This window comes from Pseudophryne corroboree, chromosome 10 (assembly GCF_028390025.1).
Source record: "Pseudophryne corroboree isolate aPseCor3 chromosome 10, aPseCor3.hap2, whole genome shotgun sequence".
In the NCBI taxonomy this organism is placed as follows: Eukaryota; Metazoa; Chordata; class Amphibia; order Anura; family Myobatrachidae; genus Pseudophryne; species Pseudophryne corroboree.
Window position 1 is genome coordinate 211,373,267 of NC_086453.1, and position 23,827 is coordinate 211,397,093.

At 44.9% G+C, this 23,827-nt stretch overlaps 1 protein-coding gene across 5 annotated transcripts in view; it reads left to right on the plus strand.

Annotated features, from left to right (window-relative positions):
* PRKCZ (protein kinase C zeta) overlaps positions 1 to 23,827 on the plus strand; it is a 646,661-nt gene that overhangs the window by 217,184 nt on the left and 405,650 nt on the right. For all 5 annotated transcript variants that reach the window (XM_063943062.1, XM_063943064.1, XM_063943065.1 and 2 more), the window contains one exon: positions 22,485 to 22,535. In XM_063943062.1, the coding sequence (XP_063799132.1) occupies positions 22,485 to 22,535 (51 nt within the window). The remainder of the gene's footprint in view (positions 1 to 22,484; positions 22,536 to 23,827) is intronic.

Genomic DNA, 23,827 nt, shown 5'->3' on the forward strand with positions numbered 1-23,827 from the left:
ACAACCTTACCAGTACTTTCATCACTGTCTATGGAATATATGAGGCAGCAAGTGAAGAGTCAGTTCTGTTCACAGTTGATGTGTTGGAAGTAGGAAAAATGGGCAAGCATAAGGATCTAAGTGACTTTCACAAGAGTCAAATTGGGATGGCTAGACAACTGGGTCAGAGCATCTACAAGACGGCATGTCTTGTGGGGTGTTCCCAAAATGCAGTGGTTAGAACCTACCAAAAGTGGCCCAAGGAAAGACAGCCACTGAACCAGCGACGGGCACCCAGGGCTCATTGATGCTTATGAAAAGCAAAGGCTAGTCCACCTGGTCCAATCCAACAGAAGAGCTACTGTAACACAAATTACTGAAAACGTTAATGCTGGTTAGGTAGAAAGGTGTTGGAACACATAGTGCATTGCGGCTTGCTGTATAGCTGCAGACCGGTCAGGGTGACCATGCTGACCCCTGTCCACTGGGAAACCTTGGGTCCTGGCATTCAGGTGTATGTTGCTGTTTCTAAAAAATGATACACTTGCACCTAGCCATCCACATAAAGAAAATGTGATTCAGGCAACTTCAAGAACTAACTGTTCAGTGCTGCCTAACCCACCCCTTGACAGGTGCTAGTGTAACACAATCAATGTATTCACTTCACCTGTCTGTGGTTTTAATGTCATATCTGGTGAAATAAAGAATGTACACTCACCACAAAAAGTATATCCACTAGAATATCCAGAATGTGAATCTAAAATAGTCCAAAGGAGAGACGTGCTCAAAAATATTGCAAGAAACATACAGTAGTAGTTTAATTGTATTGTGATTATTGAGGTCTAAACTACATACCAGTAAAGGCAGCAGTAGCAAATCTAGATTTTGCACTTCCAGAGAATGTGATACCTATAATGTAACATCTCAGAAATAATGCAAAAACACGTGTCCAGTCATAGGGCCTAATTCTGAGTTGATCGCAGCAGCAATTTTGTTAGCAGTTGGGCAAAACCATGTGCACTACAGGAGGAGCAGATGTAACATGTGCAGAGAGAGTTAGATTTGGGTGGGGTGTATTCAAACTGAAATCTAAATTGCAGTGTAAAACTAAAGCAGTCAGTATTTACCCTGCACAGAAACAAAATAACCCACCCAAATCTAACTCTCTCTGCAAATGTTATATCTGCCCCCCCCCTGCAGTGCACATGGTTTTGCCCAATTGCTAACAAACATGCTGCTGCGATCTACTCAGAATTACCCCCATAGTTGGGAAGAGATCTGGCTACAGCTGAGGAAAATGAGAACTTCCTCGATCTGCAACCTGGTCCTGGATGCAGGAACTGAAAGAAACAATCTGGTGATAAAATGAATAACGTTTTTTATAGTAAACTAAGCATAGCGTGCCAATACTGCTGTTAATTTGGACCATTTTATTTCTTTTTTGATACAAGTTGGGAACACACTTATCCAATCCTCAGGAGATCAGACTGTTTATACAATCCTACTGCAGACCTGGTCTCAGATTCTACAATCCATAAGTACACACGTGTCCAATTTTTCATTAGACCTCCTTTCTGCATCTGCTGAAAGAATCATTTTGGCTGGTAGGGAGGTGATTTATTAATGATGATGTGGTGGGTAAATATATTAATAACCTTGTTGAAGAGGGTGTGAGAAATTTCATTTTGTTGTGGCTGGGGGATGAAATAAAATTTCTCACACCCTCTTCAACGAGGTTATTAAAATATTCCCCACCTCCACCCAACAAAAACCCATAAAACAGCTTGGGATCCCCCCAATTAATATCCAGCCCTGGACCTCTGTGCCTGATCTGGTGTTGTAAAGTAGGTGTGGAAAAAATGGCATGCCCCCTATTTTTCAATAACCACCACCAGGCTAAATTAAGGGGGGGGGGGGGTTAATGCCAAAAAGAGGGATACACAGTGAGGGTAGCTAACCAGCCCAGGGCTGAAATTCGACAGAAAGTGGGGACTCCAAAACTAAAATGGAGTTTCCTCTAACAAGCAACAACCTGCACTGGACTGAAAGCTTGTCTCTTCTCTGCATCCCTGGTGGCGGTGGGTGCAGGGATAATGGTATGTTAATATTGTTCTTTACAGGATGTCTACAGATCACAGCATGCCTGGGCATTAAGGGCCTGCTGGTACCTGTAGTCTGCTTGTAAAAAATTAAGACATGACTCAGATTGTTGTAGTGGTTTATTGGCCAACACCTTCACCTGGTGGGCACCGGCCTTTAAGCTCTTTGCATGGCCACCACCCGCTAGGACTTTCAGTGTCTTCTGTCTTCAGGAACTCTTGCATGCTCCTTCCCAGCAATTAGTTAGCCATTCGTTGCCTCCGTCTGGCTAATAATAATGACACGGTATGTTGCAGTTAGGTTGCTCTGAATATTAAAAAAAGGTGCCACGAGTGAACCAATCCCGTCTTGCGGCAACACCACTGCTTTACAGTCACTGCCAAACTCTGCCGTTATGGCTGACTGGGACTGGATCTTTCAGGATCCAGGCCCGCTGCCATACCTGTAGCCTCCGCTGGCTCCCACCGCATCAGCGGACAGTGCAGGGAGCCCTCCGACAGTGCCATCCATGCCCGACTGCAGCAGTTGTTAAGTCTCCGGCTACCTGGCAGTGAGCTGAGCTTCTGGGACCGGAGATCTGTTGCCAGCTCAGGTCTCTGCAGCCTACACACTGCAGTATTGGTTGGGTCTCCTGGTTTTGAAGCATGTTTAAAAACCATGCGACCAGGATCAGACAGAAGGATCGGTCAGAGGTATGGGTACACACTTGTCCAATCCTCAGGATATCCTACACTGGACAAGTGTGTACCCAGCTTTAAGCTTGGTGCATTTATTTTACAAATTGTTTTTAAGCCATGCAATATATGGTTCTGACACTCCCTTTGCTTTGTTTTATCAGAATGCTTTTTTAGTTTTTGGGGGAATGAAGGTGTTTCTCTTAACTTTTTTTTTGGGGGGAGGGGGGCTGGGCATTTTCAGTAGGCGTTCCTAAAATGTCTTTTCCACTAAAACAAACAAAATATTCCAAAGGCCTGTGTGCTGTGTGTGGTTTATGGCTTAAGAAGAAGACTATCTAATGTTTGAGAAATGTATGTTGGTTGATAGTAATTTGCATGTTTCCATGCTCCTATTTGTGCTCTCTTGTTTATATGGTGTACATTTACAGTTTACATCTATTGCTCTATAATTTCAAAATCTATTTGTAAAAGATTTCCCTGAGACATAGTTGGGTTCAAATTGCAAATGACAGGCACAATAGCTGGGTTACTGTTCCAATTGGTTCATGATCATTCACATCATGTTGATTTGGGTCATTTACGCCTTTGTTCTTGCTGTGCACAAATTCAAAGGTTCTTTTTCTTTTCTACATAAAGTGATGCCTAGGTTGCCAGTGTCTGCTTTAGCAGGCTATATATATTATCATTTGAAAACTTCAAAGCAACTAAGTGTCATACACTGAAAGATAGTTAGGATGTGACAAGTGGGATTTCATGCCCTTAAGGAAAGAATTCTTCAAAAGAAAAACCAGGTCATCATTTTCTGTTGCATTGTAAACTTCTTTACTAGCTAGGCTGCAGCCAGTGCGTGCTACAGTGCGTCTTGAGATTTTAAGTAACACACCGCGCTCTGCAAAACTATTACAGCACTTTTTGCCAAGTACTGTATGAGAAACAGGTTTCCTGTTTGTTTTTGTTGGAAAGAATTCATTATCCATTCAGTATGCAGGGATGCTAGGAGCATATTTTTATGCCACACAACCTTTTTATTTGCAGAGCAGTGATTTTATTCACTGCTTTTGGCTTTGTTCAACATCTGCTGCATATGTAATTACTGTTGATTTTCTGCAGAAAGTCGAGTAGATCTGTGCACTTCCATCTTTCCAGTATGTGCAACACAAGAAATATATGTTCTGCCTACAGCAGCTCAGCTGGTGTGTGGAAGCACACAGTAGCTCACTGTGCTTGCAACATTTAAAATATTCTTGAGGGATAATCTAGTTTTTGAACATTGATACTGTAAAGTACTGTATTTTTTTACAAGGATTAACCATATTCATTAGAATGCAGAATATAAATTTACCAGGAATATTACGGAGCAATTAATGTTTCAGTGATGTCACGGATGCCTTATGAATTTGTAAGCATTGCCACCGCTGCATGCACTTGTAGTTCCTGTTATTGGAGGAGTAAGATTTGCTTTACAGCTGTCACTTCAGAACCTGCACAATAAATTAAGAAGTCCAAGCCATACCTTTTATTGCAGAAAAAGGGCCTTTTTTGGCTACTGTGTGCATCCTGATCTGCACCCCCACGTTCTGCCGTTTAGAAGTGCCTCCATGCAGATGTTTGGATGTGTATTTATTAAACATATAGACACACACAATTTAATGGCAGATAAGAACCACTTGGCCCATCTAGTCTGCCCCATTTTTTTTTTATAACCTTTAGGCAACCACAACTCTATTTGATCCTTAGCTCTTTGCAGGTATAGTCATAAGCCTATCCGATGCATGTTTACATTGCTCTACTGACTTGGCCTCAGCCACCCCTGGTGGGAGGCTGTTCCTCTCATGTACTACCCTTTCTGTGAAGTAGTTTTTACTTAAATTTCCCCTGAACTTACCTCCCTTCAGTTTCATTAGGTATCCGGTCTATAGATCTACACTAAAAAGGTCTTCAGTCAATAGGTTGACCACTAATGGTAGACATGCATTAGGTTGACATGTCCAAAATGTCGACATGACAATGGTCGACACAAGTATTCATTTATTCTTTTTTTCCCCAACTTTTTCATACTTTACCATCCATGTGGAATACGATTGGAAATAGTAACCTGTGCTAAGCGCGGCACCTTGCTCGTAGCATGGCGAGTGAAGTGTTACACTAATTGGGCTTGTTTGTTCCAGGAAGAACTAAAAACCTTGTTAAAAAAAAGCATTAGATGCAGGCGCTATATCCAGGGAAACACAACGTTTTTTGTTTTGTGAGAACCCGGTGGTTCCTACATATTATTGTTTGCCTAAGGTGCATAAAACGTTAGTGAACCCGCCAGGGCGCCCCATCATCGCGGGTGTGGATTCACTGACAAGTAATTTATCATTTTTTATATATAGTTTTTTACAGGGTTATGTTAGTAAACTTAAATCTCACATTAAAGACACCACTTTTTTCTTAAATTTAATTAAAACTATTAAATGGCAGTCTAATTATTGTTTTATCACATGTGATGTAGAATCACTTTATTCAAATATTGAACACCATTTGGGGATCGAAGCAGTAGAATTTTATTTGGCAAGAGATCCCAACATAGGGGAGGAATTGAGAGGGATGATTTTGGAGAGTATTAGATTTATATTACAACATAATTATTTCATTTTTGATAAACGATATTATTTACAGTTGAGGGGGACGGCCATGGGGACCAGATTTGCTCCGAGTTTCGCCAACCTGTTCATGGGGCGGTTCGAGGAACAACATGTGTGGGGTGGCGGTCTCGGGGCGAATCTGGTCCTCTATGGCCGTTTCATAGATGATTTGTTTTTTGTTTGGGAGGGGAGCACAGAGTCAGCGGAGTCATTTATTGTTAGTCTTAACCAAAATAAATTTGGGATAAAATTTACGGGGCATTGTCACCCTACACAGGTGACTTTTTTGGATATAGCGCTAAAAATTGAAAATGAGAGTATAGTAACCAGCACGTTTGTTAAGGAAGTAGACCAGAATCGGTATTTACACTATAAAAGTAGTCATTTACAGCGATGGAAAGATAACATACCCAAGGGCCAGTTCCTTCGGATAAAAAGGAACTGCTCCTCTAATGAAGGGGCGAAAGAACAGATGGAATCCTTGTATGGGGCATTTTTGACTCAGGGCTATCCAAAATATGTGTTGGATAAAGCCTTGAAGGAAGTAGAAGGGTTAAAGAGGGACACCTTATTGGATACTACCGGATCCAATGTCAGGAAAAATCTGAATAAAATGAAGATAGATAGGACAACAAGGTTTGTAACAAAATATAATACGAGTGCATATGAGATAAAAAAGATCATAAAAAAGAACTCCTCAATTTTAAAATTGGATGAAGTATTGAATGCCAACCTAGAGCTCAGCGAACAGGTTATTTTTCGAAAATCGGACAGTTTAAAATCTGCACTAGCACCCAGTTTTTTCAACAGACCATGTGAGAAACCCGCATTATTAGGAACACAAGGGGGACAAATTGATACATGGTTACCCAAACCACCGAGTGGATTTCATAAGTGTGGTAGACTAAATTGTGTAACATGTAAACACACAGCCAAGAAAATGACACAATTCTCCTCAAATGTATCAGGTGAAAAATTCAACATAAAAAGTTTTTTGAACTGTAGGTCCACATACGTTATTTATGTATTGCAGTGCGGTTGTGGAGCACAGTACGTGGGGCGTACCACCCGGGCGCTCCACGTCAGGTTTATGGAGCACCTACGACAGATAAACAAAAGAGTAGGGAATACTCACCTTTATCGTCACATATTGGAATGTGGGGAGGGGTTAAGTGAGAAATTAAACATTATGGCTATTGAACAGGTAGCAGTAACTAATAGGGGGGGGGATAGGTTTAGGAGGTTGTGCAAAAAGGAGGCATTTTGGATTTTTAACCTCAAGACTCTGATCCCCCAGGGTCTAAACGATTCGGTCGAGCTAAATAAAATTTAACCCCCGCCCCCCCTTTTTTTCGTTGCGAATTATAAGAGTATAAAATTATAAAATTATACTATTATATATATATATACAGATAGTGCACGGTTCCTTGTGGTACCAAAAGATGGAGATGGAGACTATGTATTTTATGTATTTTATGTGGGGACATGGGAAGGATGTGGTTAGGCAGATGTACTATAAATACGAAGTGTTTTGAAAATAGTACTCTTACCTGTGGTCTGGAGAGATAAGTGTATATATACATAAAAAATATTATAATGCGTTTTTTACGAGCGTGATTTATTATGATTTTTTATTAAAATAAAAAAACATGTAAATGTGATAGAATTGAGATTGATAATTAACTGCAGCAATCATGTGAGGCATGACAACCTAATTTGGCTAAAAATGAGGCTTAGATATATTATGATTAAGATTTAATAGTTCATGTAAGAGAGGCTTGATGTAACTTCCTGACTCAAAAACGAGGCTTGGATTGTATGGTAGGAACATCTAATTCCATATGAAAGTGAGGCTTGACAGGCAACTCTAAAATGGCCACCGGAGTCTATTTAAGAAGCAAAGCGAAAATGAGGCTTGGAACGCACGCCGGAGTGCGCATGCGCGGACGGCCGCGGGAATTACAAATCAGAGTGGCTATATAAACACAACCCGGCGAGTTCGGTCATTTCAAACTGAGGAAGCCGCTGAGAGGACCTAGAAGGCGGAGAAACGCGTTTTTGAGTGACCGGGACCCAGGATATTCACCTCCATTCACCGACTGAAACACCGTCGTGTGGTTTGATTACCAATCAGTGCACCTGCAATTTCGGCTGACTGCCAGCAGAGGGAGCCTGAGCTCTGTGGATGAGTCCCCACTAACATCGTCTCCAGATATTCTGCAATTGACGGCTAAGTACCAGCAGAGGGAGTTTTTGAATTCGGGACTGTCACAGCATTAATTCATTATCCTGGAGGTGAACCCATGCTATCATTGGATGGTAACTATTCATTTAATTGCTATATGTGTGCACACATGTTCAAATTGGAACATTTAAAGAACTGAGGACCTCTAAACACACTCAGTGTTTGGAACGCTATTTATAGCCTTTTCATCTTCTAACAAGTGAACACTATGAATTATAGTTACATCAAATTCTAAGCCTCATAATTTCAGTACCGCTTAGCCATAATAATGGTTGTATATGAATTGTTTGTATCATGATATCAATTACGCAATATATAGGTTGATTGAAGGCCATTCAGGTTGTATTATTAATAAATTTTATTAAATTTTTAATAAAAATTGCTAACAATTTGATATTGTCAATATTTTAATTGTATAGTTTAAACTGTCTCTTTAATCAGTGCGGACAGCGCTCTTGATTTTCTACAGGGTGTCACACCCCTGTAGTCAGTGTGTTTTCTTTTGTTGCAGAAAGTGACAATGCACCCCTAAAAAAAAAAAAATTGTCTCCTCTTTTTGTGTAGACCTTTTGACCCTGGCGACCTAATGCATGTCTACCATTAGTGGTAAATCTATTGGCTATAGACCTTTTTAAGGTGTGTACACACACGGTGAGATCCCTGCTATGTTCGATTTTGACTATGCGATTCCCCTTGAACTCCCCCAGAGCCCAAATAGCACAGATTGTACAGATTTTGACTATCTGTGCTTGAGATTTTTTCTATGTACGATTTTGACTAAGTGGCAATTTTGACTATACTTTGTACTAGATTGTACACTAGATAGTAAAGATTGACTTGCCTGCACAGTCTATCTAGCCTTACGATACCGACCCCACGGGAGCGCGCATCGGGATCGAATCTGTATCGCAAGCTGCCTGAGATGTGCACTAACTTGTCATAAGATTTTGACTATATAGCCAAAATCTTACAGATTTATCTCACCGTGTGTACACAGCCTTAGTGTAATACACACCCGTTTCATAGCACGTCCTTGTTAAAACCCTTGACTTTAGAGCAATGAAGGCAATAGTAATACATGGTAATAGATGCAAAATCAGGCTGGTTTTGCATGTATTATTATTGCCCTTTTAATTCCAGCCCTCAAAAAAATTATATTTTTAAATACAATCCTTGGTCTGCTGTAGACTGAAACCATGATTGCAAAAGTAAACTGCAAATTACCAACTACTACGTACGTATTACTTATTACTTTCGGATTGTGAATTAGAATTTGCAGAACTGGTCGTGCTAGCCATTTCTTGGAGAAGTAATTCATTTTTCTTGTAAAGGTTTTATTCTGTTGAATATTTGTAGCATTATATGCTAATTTCTCTGACGTCCTAGTGGATGCTGGGAATTCCGTAAGGACCATGGGGAATAGCGGGCTCCGAAGGAGGCTGGGCACTCTAGAAAGATCTTAGACTACCTGGTGTGCACTGGCTCCTCCCACTATGACCCTCCTCCAAGCCTCAGTTAGATTTCGTGCCCGGCCGAGGTTGGATGCACACTAGGGGCTCTCCTGAGCTCTTAGAAAGTAATAGTCTTAGATTTTTTTATTTTCAGTGAGACCTGCTGGCAACAGGCTCACTGCAGCGAGGGACTAAGGGGAGAAGAAGCGAACTCGCCTGCTTGCAGCCGGATTGGGCTTCTTAGGCTACTGGACACCATTAGCTCCAGAGGGATCGACCGCAGGCCCAGCCTTGATGTTCGGTCCCGGAGCCGCGCCGCCGTCCCCCTTACAGAGCCAGAAGCAAGAAGATGGTCCGGAAAATCGGCGGCATGAAGACTCTGTCTTCACCAAGGTAGCGCACAGCACTGCAGCTGTGCGCCATTGCTCCTCTCACACACTTCACACTCCGGTCACTGAGGGTGCAGGGGTCTGGGGGGGGGCGCCCTGAGGCAGCAATAAAAACACCTTGGCTGGCTAAAATACCTCAATATATAGCCCCAGGGGCTATATATGAGGTAAATACACCTGCCAGAATTCCATAAAAAGCGGGAGAATAGGCCGCGAAAAAGGGGCGGAGCCTATCTCCTCAGCACACTGGCGCCATTTTTCCCTCACAGCTCCGCTGGAAGGAAGCTCCCTGGCTCTTCCCTGCAATCTACAGTACCAGTAAGAGGGAAAAGAGAGGGGGGGCATTACATTTGGCAGTATATATTTTTATTGAAAAGCAGCTATTAGGGACATAACTCAGTTAGTCCCTGTATATATATATATAGCGCTCTGGTGTGTGCTGGCATACTCTTACTCTGTCCCCCCAAAGGGCTTTTGTGGGTCCTGTCCTCTGTTTGAGCATTCCCTGTGTGTGTGGAGTGTGTCGGTACGGCTGAGTGGATGAGTTTATGGCTGGAAATAAGTGCACGTATATACTCCTTACATAAAAAATTTGACGACATACCGACTGTGGGACAGCCGAGTCTTCAGCTCGTGCCTGTCCAGGTGTCTCAAAAGTCATCAGGGGCTCTGAAACGCCCGCTATCTCAGATGGCACAAGTAGATGTCGACACGGATACTGACACCAGTGTCGACGACGATGAGTCAAATTTAATGCCCGTTAAGGCCATTCACTGCATGATTGAGGCAATGAAAGAGGTGTTAAATATTTCTGATTTACATCCAGGTACCACAAAAAAGGGTATTATGTTTGGGGAGAAAAAACTACCTGTAGTTTCTCTAACGTCCTAGTGGATGCTGGGAACTCCGTAAGGACCATGGGGAATAGCGGGCTCCGAAGGAGGCTGGGCACTCTAGAAAGATCTTAGACTACCTGGTGTGCACTGGCTCCTCCCACTATGACCCTCCTCCAAGCCTCAGTTAGATTTCGTGCCCGGCCGAGGTTGGATGCACACTAGGGGCTCTCCTGAGCTCTTAGAAAGTTATAGTCTTAGAATTTGTTATTTTCAGTGAGACCTGCTGGCAACAGGCTCACTGCAGCGAGGGACTAAGGGGAGAAGAAGCGAACTCGCCTGCTTGCAGCCGGATTGGGCTTCTTAGGCTACTGGACACCATTAGCTCCAGAGGGATCGACCGCAGGCCCAGCCTTGATGTTCGGTCCCGGAGCCGCGCCGCCGTCCCCCTTACAGAGCCAGAAGCAAGAAGATGGTCCGGAAAATCGGCGGCATGAAGACTCTGTCTTCACCAAGGTAGCGCACAGCACTGCAGCTGTGCGCCATTGCTCCTCTCACACACTTCACACTCCGGTCACTGAGGGTGCAGGGCGCTGGGGGGGGCGCCCTGAGGCAGCAATAAAAACACCTTGGCTGGCTAAAATACCTCAATATATGGCCCCAGGGGCTATATATGAGGTAAATACCCCTGCCAGAATTCCATAAAAAACGGGAGAATAGGCAGCGAAAAAGGGGCGGAGCCTATCTCCTCAGCACACTGGCGCCATTTTTCCCTCACAGCTCGGCTGGAAGGAAGCTCCCTGGCTCTTCCCTGCAATTCTACAGTACAGTAAGAGGGAAAAGAGAGGGGGGGCATTAAAATTGGCACTGTATACAGTATATTATATAAAAAGCAGCTATTAGAGACATAACTCAGTTAGTCCCTGTATATATATAGCGCTCTGGTGTGTGCTGGCATACTCTTACTCTGTCCCCCCAAAGGGCTTTTGTGGGTCCTGTCCTCGTTTAGAGCATTCCCTGTGTGTCTGCGGTGTGTCGGTACGGCTGTGTCGACATGTTGAATGAGGAGGCTTATATGGTGACAGAACAGAGGCCGATATATGTGATGTCGCCCCCTGTGGGGCCGACACCAGAGTGGATGGATAGGTGAAAGGTATTAACCGACAGTGTCAACTCCTTACATAAAAGGGTGGATGACGTAACAGCTGTGGGACAGCCGGCTTCGCAGCCCGCGCCTGCCCAGGCGTCTCAAAGGCCATCAGGGGCTCAAAAACGCCCGCTCTCTCAGATGGCAGATACAGATGTCGACACGGAGTCTGACTCCAGTGTCGACAAGGTGGAGACATATACACAATCCACTAGGAACATCCGTGACGTGATCCCGGCAATAAAAAATGTGTTATACATTTCTGACTTTAACCCAAGCACCTCTAAAAATGGGTTTTAGGTTTGGGGAGAAAAAACAGGCAGTGTTTTGTTCCCCCATCAGATGAATAAATGAAGTGTGTGAAAGCGTGGGTTCCCCCGTTAAGAAACTGGTAATTTTATAAAAAGTTACTGATGGCGTACCCTTTCCCGCCAGGTGGATAAGTTACGCTGGGAGATATCCCCTAGGGTGGATAAGGCGCTCACACGTTTGTCAAAAAAGGTGGCACTGCCGTCTTAGGATACGGCCACTTTAATAGGTACCTGTTGATAAAAAACAGGAGGCTATCCTGAAGTCTGTATTTACACACTCAGGTACTAGACTGAGACCTGCAGATAGTGCTGCTGCAGCGTGGTCGGTGACCCTGTCAAACAGGGATACTAGTTGGCAAACATAAAAACATATTAAAGACGTCGTCTTATATATGGGGGATGCACAGAGGGATATTTTGCCGGCTGGCATCCAAAATAAATGTAATGTCCATTCTGTCAGGAGGGTATTAGAGACCTGTCACTGGACAGGTGATGCTGACTTAAAAAGCGCATAGAGAGCCTTATAAGGGTGAGGAATTATTTGGGGATGGTCTCTGGGACCTCGTATCCACAGCAACTGCTGGGAAGAAATAATTTTACCTCAGGTTTCCTCACAGACAAAGGTACAGTCCTTTCGGCTTCAGAAAAGCAAGCGGGTCAAATGGCGCTTCCTTTCTGTACAGAGACAAGGGTAGAGGGAAAAAAGCTGCACCAGTCAGCCTGTTCCCAGAATCAAGATTCTTCCCCCGCCTCCTGTGAGGCCACACCATGACGCGGGTGCTCCACAGGTGTAGCCAGGTACGGTGGGGGGCCGTCTAAAAAATTTCAGCAATTAGTGGGCTCGCCCACAGGTGGATCCCTGTTTCTTTCAAGTAGTATTTCAGGGGTACAAGCTGGAATTCGAGATGTCTCCCCCCAGCCGTTTCCTAAAATATGCCTTGCTGACAACTCCCTCAGGCAGGGAGGCTGTGCTAGAGGCAATTAATAAGCGGTATTCCCAGCAGGTAATACTCAAGGTGCCCCTACTTCAACAAGGACGGGGTTACTATTCCACACGGGTTGGGGTACCGAAACCGCATGGTTCGGTGTGACCCATTTTATATTTAAAATCCTTGAACACAAAAATTCAAGTTCAAGATGGAATCGCTCAGGGCGGTTATTCCAAGCCTGGACGAGGGGGATTACATGGTATCCTGGGACATCAAGGATGCTTACCTGCATGTCCCCATTTACCATCCTCGCCAGGAGTACCTCAGATTTGTGGTACAGGATTACCATTACCAAGTCCAGACACTGCCGTTTGGACTGTACATGGCACCGAGGGTGTTTTATCAAGGTAATGGCCAAAATGTTGATACTCCTTCAAAAAAAGGGAGTTGTAATTATCCCGTACTTGGACAATCTCGTTATAAGGGCGAGGTCCAAGGAGCAGTTGGTAGTCGGGGTAGCACTATTTTGGAAAGTGCTACAACAGCATGGTTGGATTCTAAACAGTCCAAAGTCACAGCTGGTTCCTATGACACGTCTACTGTTCCTGGGGATGGTTCTGGACATAAACCAGAAATAGTGTTTCTCCCGGAGGAGAAAGCCAAGGAGTTGTCATCTCTAGTCAGAGACCTCCTGAAGCCAAAATAGGTAGCGGTGCATCATTGCACGCGAGTCCTGGGAAAAATGGTTGCTTCCTACGAAGCAATCCCATTAGGCAGGTTCCATACAAGAACTTTTCAGAGGGAACTGTTGGACAAGTGGTCCGGATCGCATCTTCCGATGCATAGGCTGATAACCCTGTCTCCAAGGACCAGGGTATCTCTACTGTAGTGGCTGCAGAGTGCCCATCTTCAAGAGGGCCGCAGGTTCGGCATACAGGACTAGGTCCTAGTGACCATGGATTCCAGCCTTTGAGGCTGGGAGGCAGTCACACAGGGAAGAAATTTCCAGGGACTTTGGTCAAGTCAGGTTATTTCCCTACACATAAATATTCTGGACCTGAGGGCCATTTACAATGCCCTGAGGCCGGCAAGGCCTCTGCTTCAAAACCAGCCGGTACTGATCCAATCAGACAACATCACGGCAGTCGCCCATGTAAACCAACAGGGCGGCACAAGAAGCAGGATGGCGATGGCAGAAGCCACAAGGATTCTCCGATAGGCGGAAAATCATGTGTTAGCACTGTCAGCAGTGTTCATTCCCGGAGTGGACAACTGGGAAGCAGTTCTTCTCAACAGACACGACCTCCACCCGGGAGAATGGGGACTTCCTCCAGAAGTCTTCCAATAGGATTGTACACCATTGGGAAAGGCCACAGGTGGACATGATGGCGTCCCGCCTCAACAAAAAGCTATAAAAGATATTGCACCGGGTCAAGGGACCCTCAGGCGATAGCTATGGACGCTCTGGTAACACCGTGGGTGTACCAGTCGGTTTATGTGTTCTCCCCTCTGCCTCTCATACCAAAGGTACTGAGAATAATAAGAAGGCGAGGAGTAAGAACGATACTCGTGGATGGCCAAGAAGAGCTTGGTACCCAGAACTTCAAGAATTTATATCAGAGGACCCATGGCCTCTGCCACTCAGACAGGACCTGCGGCAGCAGGGGCCCTGTCTGTTCCAAGACTTACCGCGGCTGCGTTTGTCGGCATGGCGGTTGAACGCCGGATCCTGAAGGAAAAGGGCATTCCGGAGGAAGTCATTCCTACGCTTACTAAAGCCAGGAAAGAGGTTACAGCAACTCATTATCACCGCATATGGCGAAAATATGTTGCATGGTGTGAGGCCGAAAGGGCCCCAACAGAGGAATTTCAACTAGGTCGATTTCTGCATTTCCTGCAAGCAGGAGTGACTATGGGCCTTAAATTGGGTTCCATTAAGGTACAGATCTCGGCTCTGTCGATTTTCTTTCAAAAAGAACTAGCTTCAGTACCTGAAGTTCAGACATTTATAAAAGGAGTGCTGCAGAGTCAGCCCCCGTTTGTGCCTCCTGTGGCACCTTGGGATCTCAACGTGGTGTTGAGTTTCTTAAAATCACATTGGTTTGAACCACTAAAAACCGTGGATCTGAAATATCTCACGTGGAAGGTGGTTATGTTATTGGCCTTGGCTTCTGCCAGGCGAGTATCAAAGTTGGCGGCTTTGTCTTGTAAAAGCCCTTATTTGATTTTCCATATGGATAGGGCAGAATTGAGGACTCGTCCCCAGTTTCTCCCAAAGGTGGTGTCAGCGTTTCACCTGAACCAGCCTATTGTGGTGCCTAGGCTACTAGGGACTTGGAGGACTCCAAGTTGCTAGACGTTGTCAGGGCACTGAAAATATATGTTTCCAGTATGGCTAGAGTCAGAAAATCTGACTCGCTGTTTATCCTATATGCACCTAACAAGCTGGGTGCTCCTGCTTCTAAGCAGACTATTGCTCGTTGGATTTGTAGTACAATTCAGCTTGCACATACTGTGGCAGGCCTGCCACAGCCAAAATCTGTCAATGCCCATTCCACAAGGAAGGTGGGCTCATCTTGGGCGGCTGCCCGAGGGGTCTCGGCTTTACAACTTTGCCGAGCAGCTACTTGGTCAGGGGCAAACACGTTTGCAAAATTCTACAAATTTGATACCCTGGCTGAGGAGGATCTGGAGTTCTCTCATTCAGTGCTGCAGAGTCATCCGCACTCTCCCGCCCGTTTGGGAGCTTTGGTATAATCCCCATGGTCCTTACGGAGTTCCCAGCATCCACTAGGACGTTAGAGAAAATAAGAATTTACTCACCGGTAATTCTATTTCTCGTAGTCCGTAGTGGATGCTGGGCGCCCATCCCAAGTGCGGTTTATCTGCAATACTTGTACATAGTTATTGTTAACTAAATCGGGTTTTTATTGAGCCATCTGTTGAGAGGCTCTATTGTTTCATACTGTTAACTGTGTTTCATATCACGAGTTGTACGGTGTGATTGGTGTGGCTCGTATGAGTCTTACCCGGGATTCAAAATCCTTCCTTATTGTGTACGCTCGTCCGGGCACAGTACCTAACTGAGGCTTGGAGGAGGGTCATAGTGGGAGGAGCCAGTGCACACCAGGTAGTCTAAGATCTTTCTAGAGTGCCCAGCCTCCTTCGGAGCCCGCTATTCCCCATGGTCCTTACGGAGTTCCCAGCATCCACTACGGACTACGAGAAATAGAATTACCGGTGAGTAAATTCTTATTTTTTCCCCCGTCAGATGAATTAAATGAAGTGTGTGAAGAAGCGTCGGCTTCCCCTGATAAGAAATTGGTAATTCCTAAGAAGATACTAATGGCGTTCCCTTTCCCGCCAGAGGATAGGTTACGTTGGGAAACACCCCCTAGGGTGGATAAAGCGCTCACACGTTTGTCTAAAAAGGTGGCACTACCGTCCCAGGATACGGCCGCCCTTAAGGAACCTGCTGATAGAAAGCAGGAGGCGATCCTGAAGTCTGTATATACACACTCAGGCATTATACTTAGACCAGCTATTGCGTCAGCATGGATGTGCAGTGCTGCCGCTGCGTGGTCAGATAAACTGTCAGAAAATATTGACACATTAGACAGAGACACGATTCTGCTAACAATTGACCATATCAAAGACTCAGTCTTATACATGAGAGATGCACAGAGGGAAATCTGCCGGCTGGCATCTAAAGTAAGTGCATTATCCATCTCTGCTAGGAGATGCTTATGGACTCGCCAGTGGACTGGAGATGCAGATTCCAAAAGGCACATGGAAATTTTGCCTTATAAAGGGGAGGAATTATTTGGGGATGGTCTCTCCGACCTAGTTTCCACAGCAACGTCTGGGAAGTCAGCATTTTTACCCCATGTCCCCTCACAGCCTAAGAAGGCGCCATTTTATCAGGTTCAGTCCTTTCGGACCCAGAAAAACAAGCGGGGAAAAGGAGGGTCTTTTCTGTCTAGAGGCAGAGGTAGGGGAAAAAGGCTGCAGCAAACAGCAGGTTCCCAGGAACAAAAGTCCTCCCCCGCTTCCTCTTCCAAGTCCGCCGCATGACGGTGGGGCTCCACAGGCGGAGCCAGGTACGGTGGGGGCCCGCCTCATGAATTTCAGCGATCAGTGGGCTCGCTCACAGGTGGATCCCTGGATCCTTCAAATAGTATCTCAGGGATACAAGCTGGAATTCGAGGCGGCTCCACCCCACCGGTTCCTAAAATCTGCCTTGCCGATTGCTCCCTCAGACAGGGAGGCGGTGCTAGCAGCGATTCACAAGCTGTATTCCCAGCAGGTGATAATCAGGGTACCCCTACTTCAACAAGGCCGGGGTTACTATTCCACACTATTTGTGGTGCCGAAACCGGACGGTTCGGTGAGACCCATTTTAAATTTGAAATCCTTGAACACATACATAAAAAAATTCAAGTTCAAGATGGAATCGCTCTGGGCGGTTATTGCAAGCCTGGACGAGGGGGATTACATGGTATCCCTGGACATCAAGGATGCTTACCTGCATGTCCCCATTTACCATCCTCACCAGGAGTACCTCAGATTTGTTTTACAGGATTGCCATTACCAATTCCAGACGCTGCCGTTTGGACTCTCCACGGCACCGAGGGTATTTACCAAGGTTATGGCGGAAATGATGATACTCCTTTCAAAAAAGGGAGTTTTAATTATCCCATACTTGGACGATCTCCTAATAAAGGCACGATCCAAGGAACAGTTGTTAGTGGGAGTAGCACTATCTCAGGAAGTGCTGCGCCAGCACGGCTGGATTCTGAATATCCCAAAGTCACAGCTGGTCCCCACGACACGTTTAATGTTCCTGGGAATGATTCTGGACACAGTCCAGAAAAATAGTGTTTCTCCCGGAGGAGAAAGCCAGGGAGTTGTCTTCTCTAGTCAGAGACCTCCTAAAACCAAAACAGGTATCGGTGCATCACTGCACGCGGGTCCTGGGAAAGATGGTAGCTTCTTACGAAGCAATTTCATTCGGCAGGTTCCATGCCAGAATTTTTCAGTGGGACCTGTTGGACAAGTGGTCCGGATCGCATCTTCAGATGCATAGCTTGATAACCCTGTCCCCAAGAACCAGGGTGTCTCTTCTGTGGTGGCTGCAGAGTGCTCATCTTCTGGAGGGCCGCAGATTCGGCATACAGGACTGGGTCCTGGTGACCACGGATACCAGCCTACGAGGCTGGGGGGCAGTCACAAAGGGAAGAAACTTCCAAGGACTATGGTCAAGTCAGGAGACTGCCCTTCACATAAATTTTCTGGAACTAAGGGCCATTTACAATGCCCTAAGTCAAGCAAAATCCCTGCTCCTACACCAGCCGGTGCTGATCCAGTCAGACAACATCACGGCAGTCGCCCATGTGAATCGACAGGGCGGCACAAGAAGCAGGATGGCAATGGCAGAAGCCACAAGAATTCTCCGATGGGCGGAGAATCATGTACTAGCACTGTCAGCAGTGTTCATCCCGGGAGTGGACAACTGGGAAGCAGACTTTCTCAGCAGGCACGACCTCCACCCGGGAGAGTGGGGACTTCATCCAGAAGTCTTCCAAATGATTGTAAATCAATGGGGTCGTCCACCGGTGGACATGATGGCGTCCCGCCTAAACAAAAAACTAGAGAGGTATTGCGCCAGGTCAAGAGACCCTCAGGCGATAGCTGTGGACGCTCTAGTGACAACGTGGGTGTACCGGTCAGTTTATGTGTTCCCTCCTCTACCTCTCATACCAAAGGTATTGAGAATAATAAGAAAGCGAGGAGTAAACACAATTCTCGTGGTTCCGGATTGGCCAAGAAGAGCGTGGTACCCGGAACTTCAAGAGATGATCTCAGAGGACCCGTGGTCTATGCCGCTCAGACAAGACCTGCTACAGCAGGGGCCCTGTCTGTTCCAAGACTTACCGCGGCTGCGTTTGACGGCATGGCGGTTGAACGCCGGATCCTGAAGGAAAAGGGCATTCCGGAGGAAGTCATTCCTACGCTTATTAAAGCCAGGAAAGAGGTCACAGCAACTCATTATCACCGCATATGGCGGAAGTATGTTGCATGGTGTGAGGCCGAGAAGGCCCCAACGGAGGAATTTCAACTAGGTCGATTTCTGCATTTCCTGCAAGCAGGAGTAAATATGGGCCTAAAACTGGGCTCCATTAAGGTACAGATCTCGGCTCTGTCGATTTTTCTTTCAAAAAGAACTAGCTTCAGTACCTGAAGTTCAGACATTTGTTAAAGGAGTGCTGCATATTCAGCCCCCGTTTGTGCCCCCTGTGGCACCTTGGGATCTCAACGTGGTGTTGAGTTTCTTAAAATCACATTGGTTTGAACCACTAAAAACCGTGGATCTGAAATATCTCACGTGGAAGGTGGTTATGATATTGGCCTTGGCTTCTGCCAGGCGAGTATCAGAATTGGCGGCTTTGTCCTGTAAAAGCCCTTATCTGATTTTCCATATGGATAGGGCAGAATTGAGGACTCGTCCCCAGTTTCTCCCAAAGGTGGTGTCAGCGTTTCACCTGAACCAGCCTATTGTGGTGCCTGCGGCTACTAGGGACTTGGAGGACTCCAAGTTGCTAGACGTTGTCAGGGCACTGAAAATATATGTTTCCAGAACGGCTACAGTCAGAAAATCTGATTCGCTGTTTATCCTATATGCACCCAACAAGCTGGGTGCTCCTGCTTCTAAGCAGACTATTGCTCGTTGGATTTGTAATACAATTCAGCTTGCACATTCTGTGGCAGGCCTGCCACAGCCAAAATCTGTCAATGCCCATTCCACAAGGAAGGTGGGCTCATCTTGGGCGGCTGCCCGAGGGGTCTCGGCTTTACAACTTTGCCGAACTGCTACTTGGTCAGGGGCAAACACATTTGCAAAATTCTATAAATTTGATACCCTGGCTGAGGAGGACCTGGAGTTCTCTCATTCGGTGTTGCAGAGTCATCCGCACTCTCCCGCCCGTTTGGGAGCTTTGGTATAATCCCCATGGTCCTTACGGAGTTCCCAGCATCCACTAGGACGTCAGAGAAAATAAGAATTTACTCACCGGTAATTCTATTTCTCGTAGTCCGTAGTGGATGCTGGGCGCCCATCCCAAGTGCGGTTTATCTGCAATACTTGTACATAGTTACTGTTAACTAAATCGGGTTATTGTTGAGCCATCTGTTGAGAGGCTCTGTTGTTTCATACTGTTAACTGGGTTTCATATCACGAGTTGTACGGTGTGATTGGTGTGGCTGGTATGAGTCTTACCCGGGATTCAAAATCCTTCCTTATTGTGTACGCTCGTCCGGGCACGGTATCCTAACTGAGGCTTGGAGGAGGGTCATAGTGGGAGGAGCCAGTGCACACCAGGTAGTCTAAGATCTTTCTAGAGTGCCCAGCCTCCTTCAGAGCCCGCTATTCCCCATGGTCCTTACGGAGTTCCCAGCATCCACTACGGACTACGAGAAATAGAATTACCGGTGAGTAAATTCTTATTATTTGAGTAGGAAATTTTTTTTTTTTTGTGAACGATGCATGGATTAATTTGGCAATACCAGGATATGATGTTGTGTTGCTAGTAATACTTAAGTCTATGGTTAAAGCTGTACTACCATCTGCACATTGCATTTTATTAACCCCCCTCCCACAGCCAGAGCTGGAGTAGCAGCTTCATTCACTAGCATGAAGTTGACTCCGCCAGTTCAGTAATACAGAAATGGAAAATAAATTGTTTGCTGCTTTTAAAATGATAGTTGATGCTGAGGGGAAGAGGACCTATTATATCATGTTGCAATCTTATGATGGATAGTCAGTCACATGCCCCTAATTTTCGACCTGGCCTGTGTGAAGAACAGAGGAGCTACATGAGAAATGATGGCACCGACTAGGTGACTGAGAGAGAGTTTGTAGAATTTAATTAGCAGCAGTATAGTTTATATCCTAAGGCTACGGCCACACATAGCGGCCAAGCGGGTTCCGCTGAACGGGACCCGCTTGGCCGGGAGGGGGGTTTTGTGTGCACACGGATCCTGTCCCCGGGATTCCTCAGAACAGGATCCGGCCAGTGACGCACGGGATTTCAATAGCACACAGTGCAGCACAGCTACACTGTGTGAACGCATACATTGAAATGTACGTGTTCACCTTGAAATCCCGTCGTCCTACTATCCAGCTCAACCGCAGCATGCTGCTGTTAGATCTGGAGAATCATTAAAGGTTATTTAGGCATTTTCAATGTGTATATCCTTGAATGTGATTGCAAGTAGAACTTCTGGGCTTCTGATTTGCTTTCCCCTCTGTCCTATGTGTAGATAGGCATTTGAAAGATGTTTGCATTCATGCGCTAATGGGCCCTACACACAGCGCGATGTGCCGCTGAGGTGCCCGATGGCCAATATGGCCAACGTGTGACGTGGATGTGGGGGGTGACGGGGGGAGTGGAGTTTCTTCACTGCCCCCGGCTCCATTGCAGTGCATGCTAACATGGACGAGATTGTCCATATTGGCTTGCATCTTTAAACGAGCCACCACCAACGAACGAGCGTGGGGCCGCGCATCGTTCATCGTTGGTGCCTACACACTGAAAGATGTGAACGATATCTTGTTCATTAATGAACGAGATCCTTCATATCTTTCAGTGGTATCGGCCAGTGTGTAGGGCCTATACGGCACACAAGCTTGTAGCTCATTTATAGCCTATTTTAATTTACGTTTGTAAACCATTAGTATTCTAGATAAAAATTTTACTTTTCTTTGCGTTTTAATTGTATAAAATTTTATTGTATAAAAGTTGATTGTGGAAGACTTTGGTTTTGGAAAATTCAAACCTAAAAAGGAAACCATAGGGACTCAGACAAAATATTTTGAGTAGGATGGATAAGTATAACTCTAAATACAAAAATGGTCAAATATACTGGTTTCATTTAGAAGTCACTGAAAGGCGTTTAGTTCCAAGGTGGTATACAAACATTATACTGTATTGGAACCAAAAGGTACATTTATACCTGCCTCAGCTTATTTAAGATCTCTTTGGATCAATTTACATTAGTAAAATGTGTTGCCCTGGAGCTGTGGTATTGATGCACAGGCTTGAGAGGAAAGCATGTTCTATGGGAATCCCTATTTTCCATTTACTCTTGTGCATCTCCATAGAAGTTATAGAATGCCTCCTGTGTCTAGCTGGAAAAACAGGGTCTTCTAAATATTTGATTGGTGTTTTAAAAATCCATAACCTAGTTTCGTTAGTGGTGACTTGTCCATAAACCAGTTTTTGGCATAGAATAAACATTCTATTAAGGCCTTGTCTCAATAAAATGTATATTGATATATATTGATATTGAGTCTCCCATATCCGAAATGCTTGGGACCAGAAGGATTTTGGATGTTCCGTATGTTGAAATATTTACATAGCGTAATGTGATATCTTGATGATGGGACCTAAGTCTCAACTTTTTAATACATTTATGTCTCATATACACCTTATAAACTTAGCCTGAAGGTAATTTTATACAATATTTGTAATAATTTTGTGATGAAACAAAGTTTGTGTGCCAAGGTGTCACTATGTCAGTGTGCTCAAAAAATGTTGTTATGGAATATTTTGAATCTAGGGTTTTAGGATAAGGGAGACTCAACCTGTACGAAGATTTTTCATAAGAGCCATACAAGTGGCACATGTCCATCTCCCAGACTGGCTGCTTAACAATAGGCCATACAGTAAATAGAACGGTTTCTACTGGATGACATAGGCATAAGTCATAGTGTGACATTGTATTTTTCATCTTACAGTGTTTCCCAGCATCCCAGAAAAGCCCGGTATGCCTTGTCCAGGAGAAGACAGTGAGTAATGCATATTTCACTTACCATTACAATGAGAAATGCGTGCCCCTGGTCTTTGTCTTTTTTATTGTTTGTATTTTTATTTTTATTTTTTTGAGGGGGGTGCGGTTTAAATTAAATGTACAGTATTTTTTTTATATTTTACAATATGGCTCTAGTTTGCTTAGGAGCTGACCTTTTACCATGTGTCGATATTAAAAAGTGTTCGTATCAAATGTCAAACTAGTTTGTAACTTGTAAATTATTCTGAGGGGAATTAAACAGCCCGTTACACATTTGTTATACGTTACAACCACGGTTAAGAGGGAATTGCAGAAGTGAATTATTGTCCTTTTTTTTTTCCCCAGCAGATTTGTTTAATCTGCTTTTTTGCTGCATAATACTTTATCTTCTTACACTGTTTCATTGCATGATGAGGACACTTATAGATACTTGACATCCGCTCTTTTGCTAACAAAGCTAGAAATCAATGGGCAAACAGCGAGCTCTGCGGAGACCTCTGCCCTCCAAACTCTATTAATAAAGTCAGTCCCATTCTCCAGTAATTGTCCAGTAAGTAATACTACAGAGGACAAACAACATCGAAGACAAGCTATGTCCATATTTCTTGAATCCTTTGCATTTGTTGACTCTAATTTCCAGCCATCATTCTGACAATATTAATCAGCCAATTAATGCTCATAGTTAGGTTCTGTCTGAATCCTATCTGATAATGGCCACTAGTGTTCGTGATCTCTGAGCCAAGCAGTTACATTGATCTAGATGTGGCCAATTTAAGGTGCAGATTGTCCAAAACAGGCAACATCTAATTTATCTGATTTTTCCCTATTGATTGGAATCTCCGTAATGTGTGGATTCCTGTTGGCTTTATTTCAGCTACCTGTGGCTAATGCTCAGTGCCGATTCATACAGATGAAGTGGATCAGAAATGGGAGGTTAAGCTAGCGATAGTACACGGTCCAGTCACATTATTATGACCACCAGCTAATTGCCAGAGTACCCGCTGCGGAGCACCATACGCAGCAGGGTTCGCTGAACGGTCACTTTAGACACACATGTCTGGTAGCCCCCAGGGTCATTTTGATGGTGAGCTGCTCCACTGTACCATGTCTGTGGGCCCTCACGCACCTTCATAGCCGATGTTCACCTCTCACATCAATGGCACATGGTGCGCCGCAGTTTCCACTTCGGTTATTTGCAATGGTGCCATTTGTCAAGTCACGATAAACCTTCGCCACAGCAGCACACGTACAGTTCACAAACTGCGCGGTTTCAGAAATACTGCCACCCTT